This window comes from Halyomorpha halys, unplaced genomic scaffold, assembly GCF_000696795.3.
Source record: "Halyomorpha halys isolate HHAL.00 unplaced genomic scaffold, Hhal_1.1 Scaffold2401.1, whole genome shotgun sequence".
Lineage (NCBI taxonomy): Eukaryota > Metazoa > Arthropoda > Insecta > Hemiptera > Pentatomidae > Halyomorpha > Halyomorpha halys.
Window position 1 is genome coordinate 138,625 of NW_027114222.1, and position 18,131 is coordinate 156,755.

The window sequence follows — 18,131 nt, forward strand, 5'->3', positions numbered from 1 at the left end:
GCTCAAAAGGTTAGGGCACCGACCTCCCCCGTAGTCTTCACTGTCTGGTTGAAATGGTATTTTGCACCATTAGGACCATTCCTCAAACCTCAGCACCAGCTTTACAGCGATTTATTAATTTATTGATTGTGAAGGTGTTAATTGATCGTCATATTGTGTTGTGGCGTTAGTTGCTCCCAGTTCGTTCCTCCTTGTCTTCCGGGAGTCCGGAGAATGTTATGAATAATTTTTACTCTTTGGGGTAAACTTAAACATGTTTTTGTGTATTTCGACTCCTCGCAATGTACCGGGTTATGTCATATAACAGAGTATGTTGATACATATTGTTATATGACAACTTTCTATCAGACCGACTTAATTTACTAAATTTTAGCTCAAGAAAAACTTGTGTGTGTGTGTGTTACGGAACGTTAATAAGTGCTTTCATCGTGTTATTGAGAATAAGAAATAATACTAGAATTATCACATTGTTAAAAAAAAAAATCATCAATTTATAAGGTAAATTAGCGAAGAAATTTTATTTTGTTTCCAGTACCTTTATCATTATTCTTTTTTATGATTAGTTCTGAGCTGTACTTTTCATCTTATTTTTATCTAAAATATGTTTTATAGAGATTGTCCTTGACTTATTTTTGTAAAATTCTAACATGAGTACCTTTACTATTGTTTATTTTGAATAATTATCCATTTTATTTTGTTAACAATAATAAAAATGTGTAAATATGAACTATGGATAATTAAATAATTTGATAATTAAATGAAGGAAAAAATAGAGAAATAGAGACAGACGAGCGTTTCCAATCTCTCCTGATATTAACATCATTATGAATTACATACATAGAATATTATGCCTTATTCAATTAACTAATAGTTTTTTGGAGAAGTTGTAGCTGATTTCATTTTTTTAAATTGTTGTAACACACCGCCTTATCTGACTTTCTTTACCATATCCCTTTTCCTAGCCATAAAGATGCGGTTATCTAAACCCTATTCGAACCATGATGGGGAGTTATGTGTTTATTTTGAGGGACCATCACAGAAATAAAAGTTGCCCCCTAGGCCACTTCGAATCACTGGTATTCGAATCACCACCTTTTCTGATTTGTTCTGTTTACACCAGGCCTTTGGAAGCTAGGTTCCAAGAACGGATACTTAAGGTAGCGGTTCCCAAAGTGGGTGCCCCAATATGCGAATTTCTTAAAATATTAAGTATACAGTGCATTACAGCATTTACTTTGGACTATTTTTTATATATTTCTTCATATTCAACTTCTCTACGGATGATTTTCCGGCATTTTTATTTTATTTTGCATCGACAACAGAGGCGCCCAATTTATTTATCAAATCAAGGGTGCCGCGAATTTTTTTATTAACCCAGGAAGTGGGCCGCAGTAGAAAAAAGTTTAGGAACCACTGACTTAAAGTTATCAAACAGCTACAATTAAAATATAAGGGTCGGTGGGCTTCGATCTGCGAAAATAAATTCTGACCAATGCTCTTATTGATACTAACAAAACACATTTTTCCTTCTAAACATAATGATAAACTAAATTTTTGAACAAAAAATAGACCTTAAATAAAAAAAAAAAAATTAACACCAATGTGAGATTTAATATGCGGTTGGGAATATGGAAGGTGATGGGTATAATCAACCTTATATTATTGTAATTAAAAATTAATAACATATAGCAAATATATAAAGTAGTTCGCTGAAATTAATTTGGTCCAATTTAACATATTAAATATTGTATGGAATATTTTTCAACTTATTCAAAATGAGCTGTCTGATTTTATTCTGAAATATATGAGATAGGAAATACACAAATAGGGTGAGGACACGCACGGAATGGTATGCCCACAGAACAGATACTGTACCGAGGTGTGGGACGGGTTGGATTGTGAAGCAGGGCATTTGTATTCCGCCCGGGGGGCACCCTCGTCATGTCCATTCCCTGGTCCCCTGTCCACAAAACTCTTTAAAGGAATGCTCATCGTTTTATAAGAGAATGCATGTTCGCTCTGTACAAGATAGGATTGTATTTGGGAAATCCAATCTAGAAATAAGATAGCTCGTTTCGTTTTATCCTTAGAATTGAGAAGTTCTAACTTTTACAAGTTGAATTTAGTGTTTTTATAGAATCATTAGATACGCATAAGTTACAGGGAAATCGTTTTAAATCTGAAATATAGTTTGACAAATACCCTATCTTTTACATTTTAAAAAATAATACAATACAAAAATCAAGTTTAATCAAAGGTTTTGGAGTTATTATACAAAAAAATATCCAATTTACCATTTTTAGGATATTAATGACAATGATATCATTAATTTCAGTCAATTTAAGATATTATGATCTAAAGATAGTTGTTGAAACTCATAAGTTGTTTTATAAAAATTGTTTTAAAATTGTGATCTTGAAGTTCATTTCTAATAATTATTATTAATGGGGAAGAGGATCTTTATTCTTGGTGTTCTCGAAACTACTTTTATTAATCTATGGAATTTTTTCTAAAATTTTTGTTGTTTTTCAATTGAATTCAACGTCCTCTTACAAAAGTGTGAAGGTTGGAGATTAGTTGGGAGAGTTATACACGAAATAAAGGTGGACCTTATAGACCCGATTCGAGCCTTATATTGGAACTGAAAATCGTCATCATAAACTGTTTCTAATCTATATTATGTGGTGATAATATAGCTTAGAAAGAGTTTATGATGATGATTTTCAGTTCCAATATAAGGCTCGAATCGGGTCTATAAGGTCCACCTTTATTTCGTTTATAACTCTCCCAACCAATCTCGAACCTACACACTTTTGTAAGACTTAGATTGAGACTTAAAGAGTTCCCACATATAGACCATGTGGTCTTAAGAACTAGTGCTTCGTATCACACTTTGGTTCCATAATTTCTGTTTATTTTTGTCAATTTTCAGTAGCAGCATCTTTTATTTTTAAATCTATTCTTATTATAGTTAATTTAGTGATACTTTCGATCAATAATTTGTTATTCAATGTTCTCTTTGCAACTTATTATAAAATTTGTTTATTCTCTGCTCTCCTAACTATTTTACAAAAAAACAAAAAAAACAATGTGTACGTATATCTAGTTCGCTCCCTTATTGCCATAAGATTGAATGGAGTGGTTAAAATTGGTATGCGTTCGAAATAAACTATATACCGTTATACATGCTTATACTGTTGCACCTTCAGTCGTACACACCAGTACACCTTCAGTCTGGGTAATTTTTTTGTCTATTAACATCAGCATTCTCTTCCCAACTTGAGTTAAAAACATTTTTTTTTTCGTAATTTAATTTCACTATTATAATTTTTTTTTCAAAGGACTTCGCAATCTTATTACTCGGTAGTTACATTTTAAAAATAAATCACTAGCATACGTGATAGGAATCTGTTTTATTTTTATTAGTTGTTATCCTTTACAATTTTACTTTCCTATTTTCTTTAAGAACTCAGTTCCTATTCAATGTTGTCATTTCATTCCTATTAATAGAGCACTAAGTAATGCATTTTAACAGCTATTTCTTAATTAGGTATATTGTTTTGGAAAGTTTTCATTTCCCCATAAATTTAATGCTTGAGATCATTAATTTAACAATTGTCTTTTTTTTTTTTAGCTTTTAATAAAAAACTATTAAAGGTTGTAAGTTATTATTGATTCTAACTATTAGATTCCAAAGGATTGAAAATTAAAAAAAAATCAAAATTTAACTAATAATAAAAAAGGGATTTCAAACTTCTAACATGGGTTTCCGACTCTAAGTAAGGTACTCGGAAATAATTAATCATCTTATTGTTAACAAATTAAATCAACCTTACATATTAATGAAAAAATGATAAAAATCATGAATATGTTTATTTAAATTATATTGTTATTGAAATTTGAACTTAAGATCCAACTTTCATCTATGCATTTTCTATGAAATAAAATTAATTTTATGATCCATTATTATTTTAAAAATTCAGAGAAAAACTTTAATAGATATATACCGTATGATGTTCAAATTTAATGTTTAACATTTTTTTAATTATTTAGAAATTTAAATAAATATAAGAATCAGTAAATTGGAATTATACATTTAGGGTTTTATCAGAGACCGGAAGTTACGAAGCTAGGGGGAAGAAATGTCAGAAGTCGATGTTCGGTTATGATCTAGGAAAGAGGTAGGTTATCATTCCTTATCTGTGTAAGTGTGTAGGCCCTGTGAATGTGTAGGTCCTTGTGTATTAGTTGTTGTGTTTAGTCTTCCTTATGTAGTCTCTATCCTAAAATGCACTTTTCTTATCACTGTATAGTCCATCTTAAATTTAAAATTGATAAGGAATAATTAATATTAAATTTCTTGTCAATTCAATTTTTTTAAATTCAAATTCCATGATTTAAATTGATTTAAAAGTCAGTGTTCTTGGATAATGTGTCATTTGTTCCATTAGCCAATTTTTCCTAATTTGTGTGTCATATTACTCCTTCTTCCTAATAATCGACATTAACCTGGGCATATTAATGTTTTGTTAGTATATTAAATTTAAAAAACCGGTTAAGAAACCATTGGAAAATATTTACTTGGAATCTTTCCCAACCTGCTGTTAAACAAATCTATTACAGTATTGGAAATACATTCATAATTTCTGATAAGCCTATACTTCTGCATGTTCCATTTTGAAAAGTCTTTCTAACAATAAAAAACATGAATATTTTTAGCACTTAAATAATTAAATAAATATGTTTATAGTTCAAAGAAAATATAGGTGTTGATGGCCTGTAAAGTATCTCTCACAACTAGAGACGCCTTCCGTTTTTGTGGATATACTACTCCAGATAATGCCATGTGATGCTGGCAGTTTCTTTGCAGCTAGAAGGCGGAAAAAGTACTAATTGTGTATAGGATCATCTTTATTTGTTAAAAGTAATTAATTTCTTTATAACCAGTTTATTTATACAGGCAAAATAAATAACCTATACATTACAATTCATATCTTTCGTCTTAGGTTAGTGTCTCTTTAAAAAAAAAAATAATTGGCTGTTATAACTTGAATGTTGAATGCTTTTTGAGTTATTAAAGACGAATTGACCTTTTAAAAAGTAAAAAATAATACATATTAAAAATCAAAAACTCACTGTAGGAACTGTCTGTAGGAAATAACAACTTTGAAACCTGGTTTTACTTGTTCAAGAAGTTAATTTATAGCCGAAATTTAGCATTAACAAAAGTTTGAAAGATTTAGACAGAACCCTCCCATTATTCTGTTACCAAAAGAACTTAGAGGGATGTTACCATCGGTCCAAACACATATTTAAGCAAGAGAATGGAGGAACTAAATCAAAGTTATTCCGTAATGTATAGTTTTACCTAATTCCTTGGTTTATCAAGTGTGGTATATGATATCGAAGTGGAAGGCCACTGACTCTATTTTTTATTATCTTAAAAAAACAATTTTTCAAACAATATAGTTATGCATAAATTATAAAAATTCACATATACACAAATTGGAAATCGATTTTAATTTAGTTTTCTATTGTACAATACTCTCGCACTCAAACGGTGACCATGAGCACAAAAAAGGAAAAAATGAGAAATGGAAACTTTCTTGTCTTCCACAAACAGCCATAATTTAGTGAGCATAGATGATTGAGGCACAAAACACGTTGCCCTTAACTTCATACAAACTCATTTTGTGCTAATTTATCTTAGCTGTTTTCATTTTGCCTTTATTCGTGTTTTATATGTCACGTCTCACTTAGTGTGTTTGCATAATTTTAATGTTTAATAAAAAAAAAAAAAATGACATTTTCGTCAGATAAAAATGTGTATATAATATTTGTTTGCTATAAAGTGATCATTCAATTAAAACATTAAAATCTGCTGTAAAGCCCCTTTGTATGTTGATTAAGGGACAGACTATCCCCTCTTAAATTTTTGAAATTTATGGTGTCTGTGAAAAGTTTGAATACAAAAAGTTTATTATTTTTTTACTTTAAGGGAACAGATTTAGTCTTAACTTATTGTTTGTAGATATATTTTGAATATATTTAGTTCTAATATACATAAATAATTTATGAATTTATTTGTTACAAAAAGTAGCTCTGGTTTGACCACTAAATGGACACTGAAATGAAATAATAAATTGTTTGTTATAAAATATTACTTTATGTTCTATTGCAAGTGTCATAAAAAAATAAGAGGAATGTAAAATAATCAACGATTCAGAGTCCTACTCCATTTTCAGGACATTTTTCAGTAATACATCAATATTATTATCAACTAGAAGAAAATATTTTGAAAAAATCACATTACTGGAGAAAATTTAAGGTTTTTCACCTCTTTTTTTTTTTTTTTTGGAAACGTAAAAACAAATTGAACGGAAAACTATTTTTCTACAGGTTTTCATCCATTATATGAATACTTTGTATTTCAGTTTTAAAAACACCAACTTATACTAAATTAAACCAGTGAGAATTCTCCACATTTTTGTGCTCTATAATTGTTTTTGTTCTTGACTTAACGGGGTCCAGTTAAATACCAGAAAGGTATTTCTACGGAATATTTAAGAAAATTGCAGGAAATATTTTTTTTAATGATCAAAAGTGAAATGCGTTAAATATATTTCATTATAAATAAATATATTAGATTAATTGATATGAAAATAAGTAAAGTTTTTGTAGTTATATATATGTCAAATATAGAAATAAAAATGAAATAAAATATTGAATTGAAAATAAAGATTTAAATAACCTTCGGGCAGAAATAGAAAATAAACAAAACCTCATTTAAAAATAATATTGATGAAAACGGCAATATTACAAAGTTAATTAATTTTTAAGATGCATTGAGAACAATAATTACAAGTTTTTAACAGTAAAAGAGTGGAGCATAAAACAATCGCATTTTTTAAGAAAACACAAGTATGAAAAATTGTATTCCGTTTCAAAGATGCACCGATAGCATATTTTTAAATTAATGATGATAATGGAACATGAAATCTTTTTCCACAGAAAAAGAAAACAGATCTAAGAAGAATACAATTAATTACCTTCTGATATCCTTGAAAAGAATTTTAAAGATAATTCAGTTAATGATTATACTGTCCATGATCTACCATGAAATTAGGTTAATGACGATCGTGATGCCATTTAAGGTCATCTATTATAATAATAGTTATTATTAATATTATGACTAATTTTTATGACAAGTTTGTTATTTAGGAGCGTTTAACCAGAACTAACGGTCCCACAAACCACTGTGTATTTTATGAATACATAAGTACTTGAATCAATTCAACAAACAATTTGTTTTTTGTTTTTTTTATCTATCGTCTTGAATAATTAATTTTTTCTGACCTTACCATACTGAATATTTCAGAAAAATTCGTAGCAGCTCATTGTTTGATTGCCGTCAAGCGTTGTTTAACAACAGGCTCAGTACGTTGAAAGTGATCATAGTTCAGTCCAAATTGCTTGCAATTTTGGATTTTTTTTTTCTCGAAAATACGACAGTAAAAATATTATGACTCCTTGAAGGCCGTATTACTAATCTGAAAGTTGTTTCAAAATGACCACCGTATTTTTTTTTTTTTTTTTTTGCGTTTATTGCCAATAACTACCAAACTATTAAAAATAGCAGAAATATCATTTTGAACTACTTAATAGTCCATTTAATGAGCTTTAGTTTAAGCCTTATTAGAGGTTTTTGTGTTCAATAATTCCTGTTACTAATTCTTTAACAGTAAAAACAAAAAAAAGTGAAAAAATTATTTTGTGAATTATTCAAACAAATTTCATAAAAACTATTATTTACAGAAAAATAATAATTAAAAACTACTTTATGATGTATTTAATTAGCTCCACATTCAGCCTTAGAACTCTTTACGTTCAGAATTTTACCAATTTTTTTTTTAAACTACGGTAAATCAACGTTATGTGAATTTGTTTTTTGCAATTATCTTGGAAACTGCTTACGGAGATGAACGGTATAAATTATATATTTATGGTGTATTTAACGATCTTCAAATTGAGCACAACTATTTCTGAGATATCAAACTTTTCTCAAGATATGAATTATTTTCAGTATATATTGCAAAATTTCAAGATCGTGTAAATATATTTATGAGTTGCACTGATGGAACGAAAATACCTGCTATATTGAATATAATTGATTATATTTCACAAGATAATGCGATAATTCATTAATTATAAAAAAAAATGGCGTTTGAAAAACCATATCTCAGAAAATATTGAAAGTAATGATATTAGGGCTCAATTCGCTCAAATGAATGCACATTAAAGTAATTCAAAATGACTAACTAAAACCAACTATCAGATAACACATACCTCCCATACAGATCTTGTTATATCCCAACATTTTCTCAATTCAATTCTTGACAATTTACAAAGTAAATACAGTAAATGTTATTCACTATATTCCTAGAAATATACGGCTGGAACTTTGAAAATCATGATCATATTAAGCATATGTACCCTCAAGGAGTCGTAAACTATTAACTGCGATATCTTGCCAGAGTTTTACATTAGAGTTCATTGAAAGAAATGAGTTTACAGATACGTCTAGGTTATCTTACAATTTCACTGGACTATCAAACCTAATTAAAAAAAAATAAACTAGTTTTATTCTATAATATAGTATACGCTAACATATTGTTGGTTAAACTGTAATACCTCTGAACTCCGAAATAAAACTGTATAACGTTTTAAAAAAAATTAAAATTAATGCTTCATTTGAGATTCTCAAAGTCAGAATTAAAGAAATAGGTATTCTACAAAACAATGGTTGTGGCGAGATTTCTCTAGAATGATAATTTGACATTTTATTTTTAATTTAACTTATCTATATAGGGAATATATTGTATGGAGAAGTACTTCAATCGTCCCAATTTCGAATTAGAGTTCTCGACGGAAATATTGAAGGCAGCCGAGCTTGCCTGATCTAACTGATGTATTTTATGCAGGAACAAAGTTGTTATGGGTTATTCGCACCTCGAGAAACCCTAAAATACGAATTTTTAAAATATGCCACAACATTTTAATGTTAAAAACATTTGAAAATTTTGTCAATGTTGCTTTCAAAAAAGTTTCTACTTTTATTCAATTTCTAAATAAAAACCATCTTATTCATCTGTCTTTGAGTATAGTGTTATTTTCGCTTCTCCAGTGTTTGTTAAAAATATGTTATTCCCTCACCTCCTAAATAATCCGCCTTTAACGTCCGTGTAGGCAATATTTATTTGAGATAACACAAATTACTTATTTTTTATCTTGATAATATTAATTTTATTAATTCACAGTTGACAAGTGTTTGTTTGTGACTCCGGGTGGACTAATTACCAACATAACGGTGACCCATCTTAAGTCCGAAACAATCAACAAAAAAAAAAATGCATTACACAACTTTCTCTCTCCACCCTGGAAGGAAAAAATTTCAAATTATAAATTTTAATTTATCAACTGCTATGACAATTTGTATTTTAAGGTCTCTTGGGGTACGAATAACGAATATCAACAAGTTAGATAGTGCACGCTTGTTCCGATTTTTCTGTCGCAGCATTTTTTCAACACCCAAGATACATTTCCCACTACATTTTCTGTAAGGAAACAAATTAAATTTTTACACAGTAAAATGGCGCATGAGAACGCCGAGCAACTCAAAGATAGAGTTGAAACAATGCATCAGTCCCTTCATTCAGAGTTCAAGCTTACCAGTCTGATAAGCTCTGTAAAATTGCTCCTAATCCTCTAAAGTTTTGAAAAAGTTCTAGAGTTCTCTTATAACTAGAATTATTTACAGAAATAGTTTAGAATATTATTCAAAAATACGCTCGAATCATATCACGTTTTGTGCAACTTTGGCATCATATGTCACTTTGTTATAAATTTTTATCCTTAATAATCAAGGTTCTACAGTCAATAGCAAAAGAGTTTTAGGGTGGCAAAGTTTTACAAATGGTAAAGTTAGCCACGCGAATCTTTGAATATTCTTCATGGCATAAACAAAGGACCTATTTTTATAAATAATTGAGAAGTCTAGAACTGTTAGAGTGGTTACCACAACTCAAAAAACAAATTCCAAAAATTAGAGGATGGGAGGCCAGCTTCAAAGAGGTACTTTTAATTCGTAATACAAGCGTAATCATTGTTAGGAATATAAGGGAGGAGGCAAGTTGACTGGTCTTTAGAGACATTGATTCACGAAATCTCTGGAAAAAGACGGATCTTTTGGATGATTTAGGAAATATTGTTATTCCAAAGCAGGTTTTGATCAAAGGTAACTTCAAGGATTGTTATTTAAGAGGGGGAGAGAAAAGGCAGGTTATTGAGTTAGATTATGGTAAAGTAAAGGGAAAGGAAAAGTGTTATCAAAGGAATATTTTATTCAGATAAACGTTTAATTAAAATTAAAATGCTATTAATAATATGAATAAACTAGAGTTTAAATCTTGATTAAGTAATTTCATCGGTCAAAAGAAAAAAAATATGCAAAACCATTATTAAAAGAATTGTTCCCTTGATAATTATTGGAATTCAGACCAAAGCACCAATTAAAAAATATTCGGATAAGTTGATCTGCTCATATGATTTATAAAATATAAATAATTATTTTATATTATAATAGAAAAGGACGACCCGCTTTTCATTTGAAACCGCTAACCAAAAAACTCCTCTTTGCAAATATTTAATATTTCTTCATAATATTCATGGACACTGGAACGTTTAGCAATAATAAATCCCTACCGATATAAACAGATAAAAATATCAAATGTTTCTTTAAGATTTATCAATATCGCACTATGAACCATAAACGCAGTAACCCAACACATGTATCAGTATGTCAAATAATAATATAACTTCATTTTTGCAGAAGGATGTCCTCTAAAATTATGTCATTAGGTTTTAAGTTAAAATTTTCTATACTTTATTGGGCTGCTAGAAGTGTTCATAATTTTTAATATTATTTACTTATATCGTGCTACATTGTAAAATTAGCTAGAAATAAGAATAGGCGAAAATTCGACGCTCCCTCTTTTTTCGTTACTTTAAAAAAATCGCTCTATATAAGACGACTCTTTACAATTTCTCAAAATCTCAACACCAGACATAATTAATAGTGAATCTTCCCTTACGTATACACCCACGAAAGTTCATAATCAGAGTCAGGCTTATATTACTTTTATAACATTTAGAAATTGTGAGTTGAGCCGAACTTGAAAAAATTACTTGAACGATTATACGACATAGGAGGGGATAAACAAACAACAGGAAATACCAACAATAAAATCATTTAGATAACTATGAGAGACAAAACTCGAAATATGATCAAGTAGCCATATAAAGGTTCTCTTTTATATTCTGAATCATTATAAGTTGACTTCAATAAGATATAAGCTCAAATAAATCAGTAGCAAGTTGAAGTTTCATATTTATGAGAACGGGTGCAACCATATCGGAGGACACTGGGTATTTAGAACAAGTAAAACAAAAAAAAATCCATGTCAGAAAATATTTAAGCTAGAAAGTCTATCGACTAAAATGGAAATGGTTTTATCCAGAGCTGGCGACAATAGATGATCTATATTACTGTCTAGATCCCAAGTCATCGAGCGAAAAAACTATGAAGGAATTTAATGGTGGTGAGATGAACATACGCAAAGTCCAAGAATTTGTTTTCGGCTGAAAACACCTTTCATGGGACTAAAATGTGGCTAATGCCTTTGCTTAACCTGGGCAACTTCTTAAGGAAGGGCCTTTACCACAAGCTGATGCCAAGAAAGCTGTTATTATAACACTCTTGAAAGTGCTTAGCTACTTTAGTAATTCTTTACAGGAAACCACACAGCGGCTCTGGCTCTTCGCCTAACCAAAACAAACCTGTTGAACTTACAACATGCATACCGTCTTCATTATCATTTCAAGTAAATAATTCCCTCCATCTCAGTAAAAATGTAATAATGGTAATGTAAACAAAATAGTTACTAACAAAATGATAGTATTTACAAAAATACTTAGCCAGACAGACGGACTGCTAACGGTTTTCTAGCCAGTCCATTGTCTGAAATGCCAACAGAAGCTTTCATTATTTTATGAAGGAAAAAAAAAACATCGGACTCTGGATATAGAATGAAAATCTAAACACAGTTCATTGTCTTCACCAGGAACAAGGTAGAACAGCCCGGGTAGTAATTGAGTTTTTTTCTACTTTACATTCTCTTTCGTTCCCTCTTTAGTTTTTTCTACCTTTGGCAAAATGAAGTCCGGTTCTATCCAATTTCAACTAGAACAAGCATTGGTCTCCTTTTTAACGAATATTTTTAAAAAATGACTTAAGATATTTTAATTATCTTCTCTTTAGTTGATGGTAGACTATCCTAAGGAGGGTTATCTTACTGGTAAATAATCTTATGTAAATATTCGAATTATTATCGATGTTTCTGAACGATTTCAAGTACACGGTGTAACGGTTGTCATGGTTAAATAAAACAAACATTGGGGATATCTGCTTGAATAAGGGAGCATGGTTTGGAGAAGGTTACTGTCTGGTTTTTGAACACGATGCGATTGTTCAATATGAAGTGTTGATAATTTGTTACTTTACTGTTGTATCGAAATATCACCATATAAGAAATGTTATAGTTAGCATGTGTTTTTTATCTAAATTATGGTGTCCGACTTCAATGGGCGGTCATTAACACTAGAAGTAGGGATATAGTGCCGTGCGTGTCAATGTTCTCTTCAGCACGTCCTGGATAAGAGAGTGGTCATAGTTCGATAATTGTTTAAATAGGGGTATATTGTGGGTATCGTTTCGGAGTTTTCGTTATTTCCAAGGGAAAACAAGTAACGTGGCTCCAAAGGAGCGATTTATTCTTTATTGTTTTTTTTCTTCAAAAATAAGTTTATAAGCAGTATATCAAGAATTAAAAATATCGTGTTTTCACTCCCCGCACCAAGTCTAACCCCTTGGTCAGGGGCACTAAGGCACTCGACTACAATAGATTGTCTCAATTCAATTACTGATTAAGTAAGTTATTACATGAGGATTATATTAAAAATACGCCTAATTATTTATTGTAGTCAGTAAAAAGAAATAAAATGAAAAATGTCGGTTCAGACGTTTTCCCTTCACTCCCTCGCAGAAAAAGGCATAGTTAGGATGGGAACTTAGCTGGGATGGGAAGAAACGATAGTGGGTAGTTCTTTGGATTATTCTAGACCACCAGCCAGACGTTCATCTCTAGCTTAAACTGTGGTGTATTACCATTTCACTCCCTCACCTTAAAAAACCAGGAGAGTTAAAAAATAATTTATTTTTTTAATGGTAAATGCTAATGTTTGTTGCTTTCATCTTTAAACTAATTACATTAATAAAAAAAATATAAAATAAAATCCTTACTCCCTCATTTTTTCAAAATGTTAGGGGAATGGATAATGAGAATATGGGAATGGACCTACTTTTACATTAATGTTAAGTTTTGAAAGATAATTTTTCCCTTAAAATATCTTTTTCTTTATATTGAAAGGAGATAGTTGACCGTATGAAGTATATTGTAGGAAGATAGGCCGGGTAGCGGTCAATAAAGCTATCAAAAAAAGTAAAATAAAACTACTGGAGGATTATTGATTGACCGTGTGTAAAGATTAAAGGAATATGGTCCGGATGCGGTAAAAAAAAAACTCAAATAGTAGAATTATACTATTTTATTGAGCCAACGTTTCGCCCCACGTTGCAGGGCATCGTCAGGGCTAAAAAAGATACAAACACATAGTTACAAAAGGAAAACAAAAACATAAGTGTAAAATAACAGGGGTATAAAATGTAAAAAAGTAAGATATAATAAGAAAAATTAAAGGTAGTAAATAGTAAATGTAAAGGGTAATAGTAACAGATAGATAAGAAAAGAAATATTAAAGAAAATACGAATAAAGAGATCTCTTCTACAAATCTCTTCATTTGTATTTTCTTTAATATTTCTTTTCTTATCTATCTGTTACTATTACCCTTTACATTTACTATTTACTACCTTTAATTTTTCTTATTATATCTTACTTTTTTACATTTTATACCCCTGTTATTTTACACTTATGTTTTTGTTTTCCTTTTGTAACTATGTGTTTGTATCTTTTTTAGCCCTGACGATGCCCTGCAACGTGGGGCGAAACGTTGGCTCAATAAAATAGTATAATTCTACTATTTGAGTTTTTTTTTTTTACCACACCCGGACCATATTCCTTTCATCTAAAATAAAACTATTTTGATACCTTTATTGACCACCAGGACTATCTTACAATATTTTTCTTTAGCTCCCAAAAAGCGTGTTTTCACTTTCTTACTCAAAAATATTCATCCTTCACTCCCTCATTTTAACATTTAGTTTATCATTTTTTTAAACAATAATAAAAGATATTCCTGAGTGTCCAATACATGAAAAGTGGAGGTACGATGCCACTTAGTAGATATGAATTTTACCAGTTCGAAATTACGACATTTTACAATTGAGATTTATAAAAATGTAATCTGCCCATCTTCAGATAATGACACGTATATGAATATTGCCGGTACGACATAAATGAGATGGTTTGGTTTTAAAAAATAATAAAAAAACAATCAGGTTTATTGGTATAGTAGTATTAGTATTATGATAAAATGAATAAATATAAATTTATGTTTCACAGGGATAAAATAACTTATTTTCATGTTAAAGGGGATAATAATAAGTTTTTCTAGAGTATAAAGTAAATTAATCTATTATAAATATCTATGTTAATTTCATGTGCTTATTATTTTTACTAATAAATGGAGTATTAAATTGGTAGCTTTGTTTGGTTATCCTTAACAATCTTTTTTGAGATACATTTTTTGATCAGCCTGTTTAAACTACTGATCATCGCTCACAGATGAGTGCAATTATGTGTGAATTCTAATTGGTTTCTATTAAATTATAAATTTAATTCCTACTTGTGCCATGAAAATTGCATTTGTTTAAAGATTATATTTTACTTTTTGCTTATACTTTCTGATGTTTTCTTTTTCATTATATCAATGTTTGTTCTATCTTCTTAATCAACAATCAAAATTACTGCAACTTTCTTCATGAATATTTGAAGATTTTAATTCTTTTTAAAAATGGAAATATAGGCAGATAAGATGTCTTACGGTTAATATACTAAAACATAATTATGACAATATCTTAGCTTTCATATAATACCTATAGGTATTATATATAATCTTACATTGCCCTATGATTTTTTTTTATATTAAGAATTATCGTTCTGTTTTACCAAGGTTTATTTTAATACTGTTGTCTAAGTTCCTTTGAAAAATGATTAAATGTACTAGTATAAAATATGTGATAAATGATAATCATCGAAATATTTCTGTTTTCTAGTCTCTTCTATGCGGGGATCACATCAGAGCGGTAAGATATTTATCCCAAGACTGCAGAAGACGATTTGCATCTCAAGATAAGTAAGGTTCATATCACAGCGATAAGATATTGGCAAGCGACAATACATAGCACGTGAGAAATAGGTTGTTTTGAGCTATCGGTATAACAGAAACAGTAGGAAAAGAAAAAGGGGCCATCCAAATAATACCATGGACGTGAAACTTAGTTCTGCCGTAGTTACGAGAGAGTTATCTCTGCATCCGTTTAAATTTGATAGTTACAGAATCACAACCGCAGTGTGTTGTAAGATATATTTTATTTACATTATATGAATAGATACAGAGACTATGTCCTTGACAGCCTTTTTCGACTACTTAACTAGAGTCTAAGAAATATCTGAATCAGAATAAACTTCTCTCTGACATACCTTGATATATAAGTGGAATATGAGGAGGTCATATAGGTTAGAAATAAAGGAGGGGGTAAGGATTAGGTGGAAGGTTTGAAAGTAAGGCAAAGACAAGGAATATGCAAAGGACTTCTCTTAGAAACAGTATATCAATGTGATAGTTAGACGTGTTCATACAGGGATATTTCCAGAAATCTGGAATAGAGACTTATCTTAACTAAGGACCTTTCCAAGGCGTGAGTAATACTTAGGTGATAGTAAACCAGAGGGTGGAACCAATGCAGTTCTGGAAGGGTTGTTAAGAAGAAGACGATCTATTTCACAACTAACATTTTATTGCTGATTATTTGTGATTTCAAATAATTTATTCAAACATCTATATTATTAAACCAATGTATTTATAGAGCTATAGTTTACTATAAGATAACTTAACTTAATAAATTCAGTGAATAATTCCATAAGTACCAACATGATTCAACTTGAACGAATGAAATCACATAGGAAATGTTCTCACCCTTTAGATTTTCCATCTTCATTCTCAACGAAATCTTATCGTTATGATGTGAACTTCTTTTTTAATTCCAAACAACCATCGTCCATTATTTACGACTTATAATATGTATCTTATCGCTCTGCAGTGTATTCCGCGGAAGGGGAAGATGATTTCTAATTTCAATTCATTTTGGTTGGAAAATAAGTAAGCTTGTTTGTTCCTTGAAGTTACATGGTTACTAAGGTAATTTGGTAAGTAACCATCTCATGCCGATTCTTATTTTTTCTCCTCAATACTGATCTGCTTATAGTTACTCTTTTCGATGAATTCTTAAACTTCTTGTGTATTTGATTAGGATTAGTTTGAACTCGATCCCAATGGACTTGATATTTTGTTCCGTTCGTTGTTTAGGTTTGTGTTGTGGCTTTCCATTTTCTTGCTATTTTTGTTTTAGAAAAAATGATTTGAATTAATTTTAGTTGATTGGTAGCTCAACATGTTGGTAAAGAACACTAATGACAGTTATCTTAGGAAAATATAATTTTTATACCGAAGAGATGGAAAAGTGCGTTTGAAATGCCCTCTATCCAGTGAGTATGTTCTAATAGTATAGTAAGTAGATAACTAAGATTGAACGTACTGGTTTGATACAGGCGGGGTTCTCGGATCTACCTTTACAGGAGAGGTTGCGTGAGGCGAGGTGGGAACTGCGACCACCGACCGTCGGACTGCTGCCAGAACTCGGCCTGCCGGTGCAACCTCTGGGGCGCAAACTGTCGCTGCCAGCGCAAGGGCCTCTTCCAGAAGTGGGGCAAGTAACACTGCATCCTCTCGACTCTTCTCATCGCTACCTTTATCTTCTTTTGTTCATGTCTATAAACCATTACCAACCACCTATGTAACCCTATCCTTCGATATTAGCTGAATAAATGAAAATATTTTTAGAGACTAAAAAGTATTTTCAGAAAACTCAAGGTATCTATAATATAGAAAAAAACAAAACATGATGTCAACTGATTTAAATAAAGGTTTTTAATAAAATGAAATATATTTGAATCAGGTGAGTTACTGTAACCTGTGCTTGCAAAATTATATTGTTATTGATTTCATCCACTTTCCCTAACCTCCTTCTTTTGTGTGTTACGATTCAATGATATTCCCCATATATTTATATGTATGAAGTATTAAGTGATGCATGAAAAAAAGTGTTTCTATGTGTATGTCTGTGTAAATTTAGGGTAAAACCCGACAATACAATTGAATAAAAATATATTAAAAAAGCTGAATAATGTTGTGCTATTGTACCAGTACTGTTCAGAAAGTTGTCTAAGAATCATTGCCAGTTTGAAGTATTATTGTATGTATGGAATAAGGAGCAGATGGTACAAATACTTTTAGTAATTAAATCACAATTTTATTGATGTATTCTTATTCTCCACTGTTATTATAAACAGCACAGAAGACGAAGAGTTTTAACGAAGACTGTTGATATAAATGTATTTTGAAGTCATTATGTTAAATAGAGAAATATATTAATGTATTTGCCGTTTTAAACTATCTGTTTCCTTGAATTTATTTGTTGTTTTGAATCGTATCTTGGCTATACTGACAGAATTGTGTTAGTTGTACACTGGCCTCTACCAGATATGGCCTAATAAAAATATTGCATTCACATTGCTTATTACAAGCATTTTAAACTTTTTCCACCTTTGATCCAATATTTGGTCAAACTATTATTTTTATTATAGGCCATTAGTATAATATATCATAATAAATATGTATTTAAATTCAGATTAACAAAACTTAGGTGAAAAAAATA

At 30.2% G+C, this 18,131-nt stretch overlaps 1 protein-coding gene across 3 annotated transcripts in view; it reads left to right on the forward strand.

The window, feature by feature from the left end:
* Positions 1-17,866, forward strand: part of LOC106691479 (U8-agatoxin-Ao1a) — a 143,735-nt gene extending 125,869 nt beyond the window's left edge. The window contains exons 4-5 of one of the 3 annotated variants that reach the window (XM_014437266.3): positions 4,101-4,181; positions 16,966-17,866. In XM_014437266.3, coding sequence (XP_014292752.1) covers positions 4,101-4,181; positions 16,966-17,131 — 247 coding nt within the window. In that variant the 3' untranslated portion in view covers positions 17,132-17,866. The remainder of the gene's footprint in view (positions 1-4,100; positions 4,182-16,965) is intronic. The other 2 variants (XM_014437267.3, XM_014437268.3) reach the window with 2 other exon arrangements.
* The last annotated feature ends 265 nt before the right edge of the window (positions 17,867-18,131 follow it).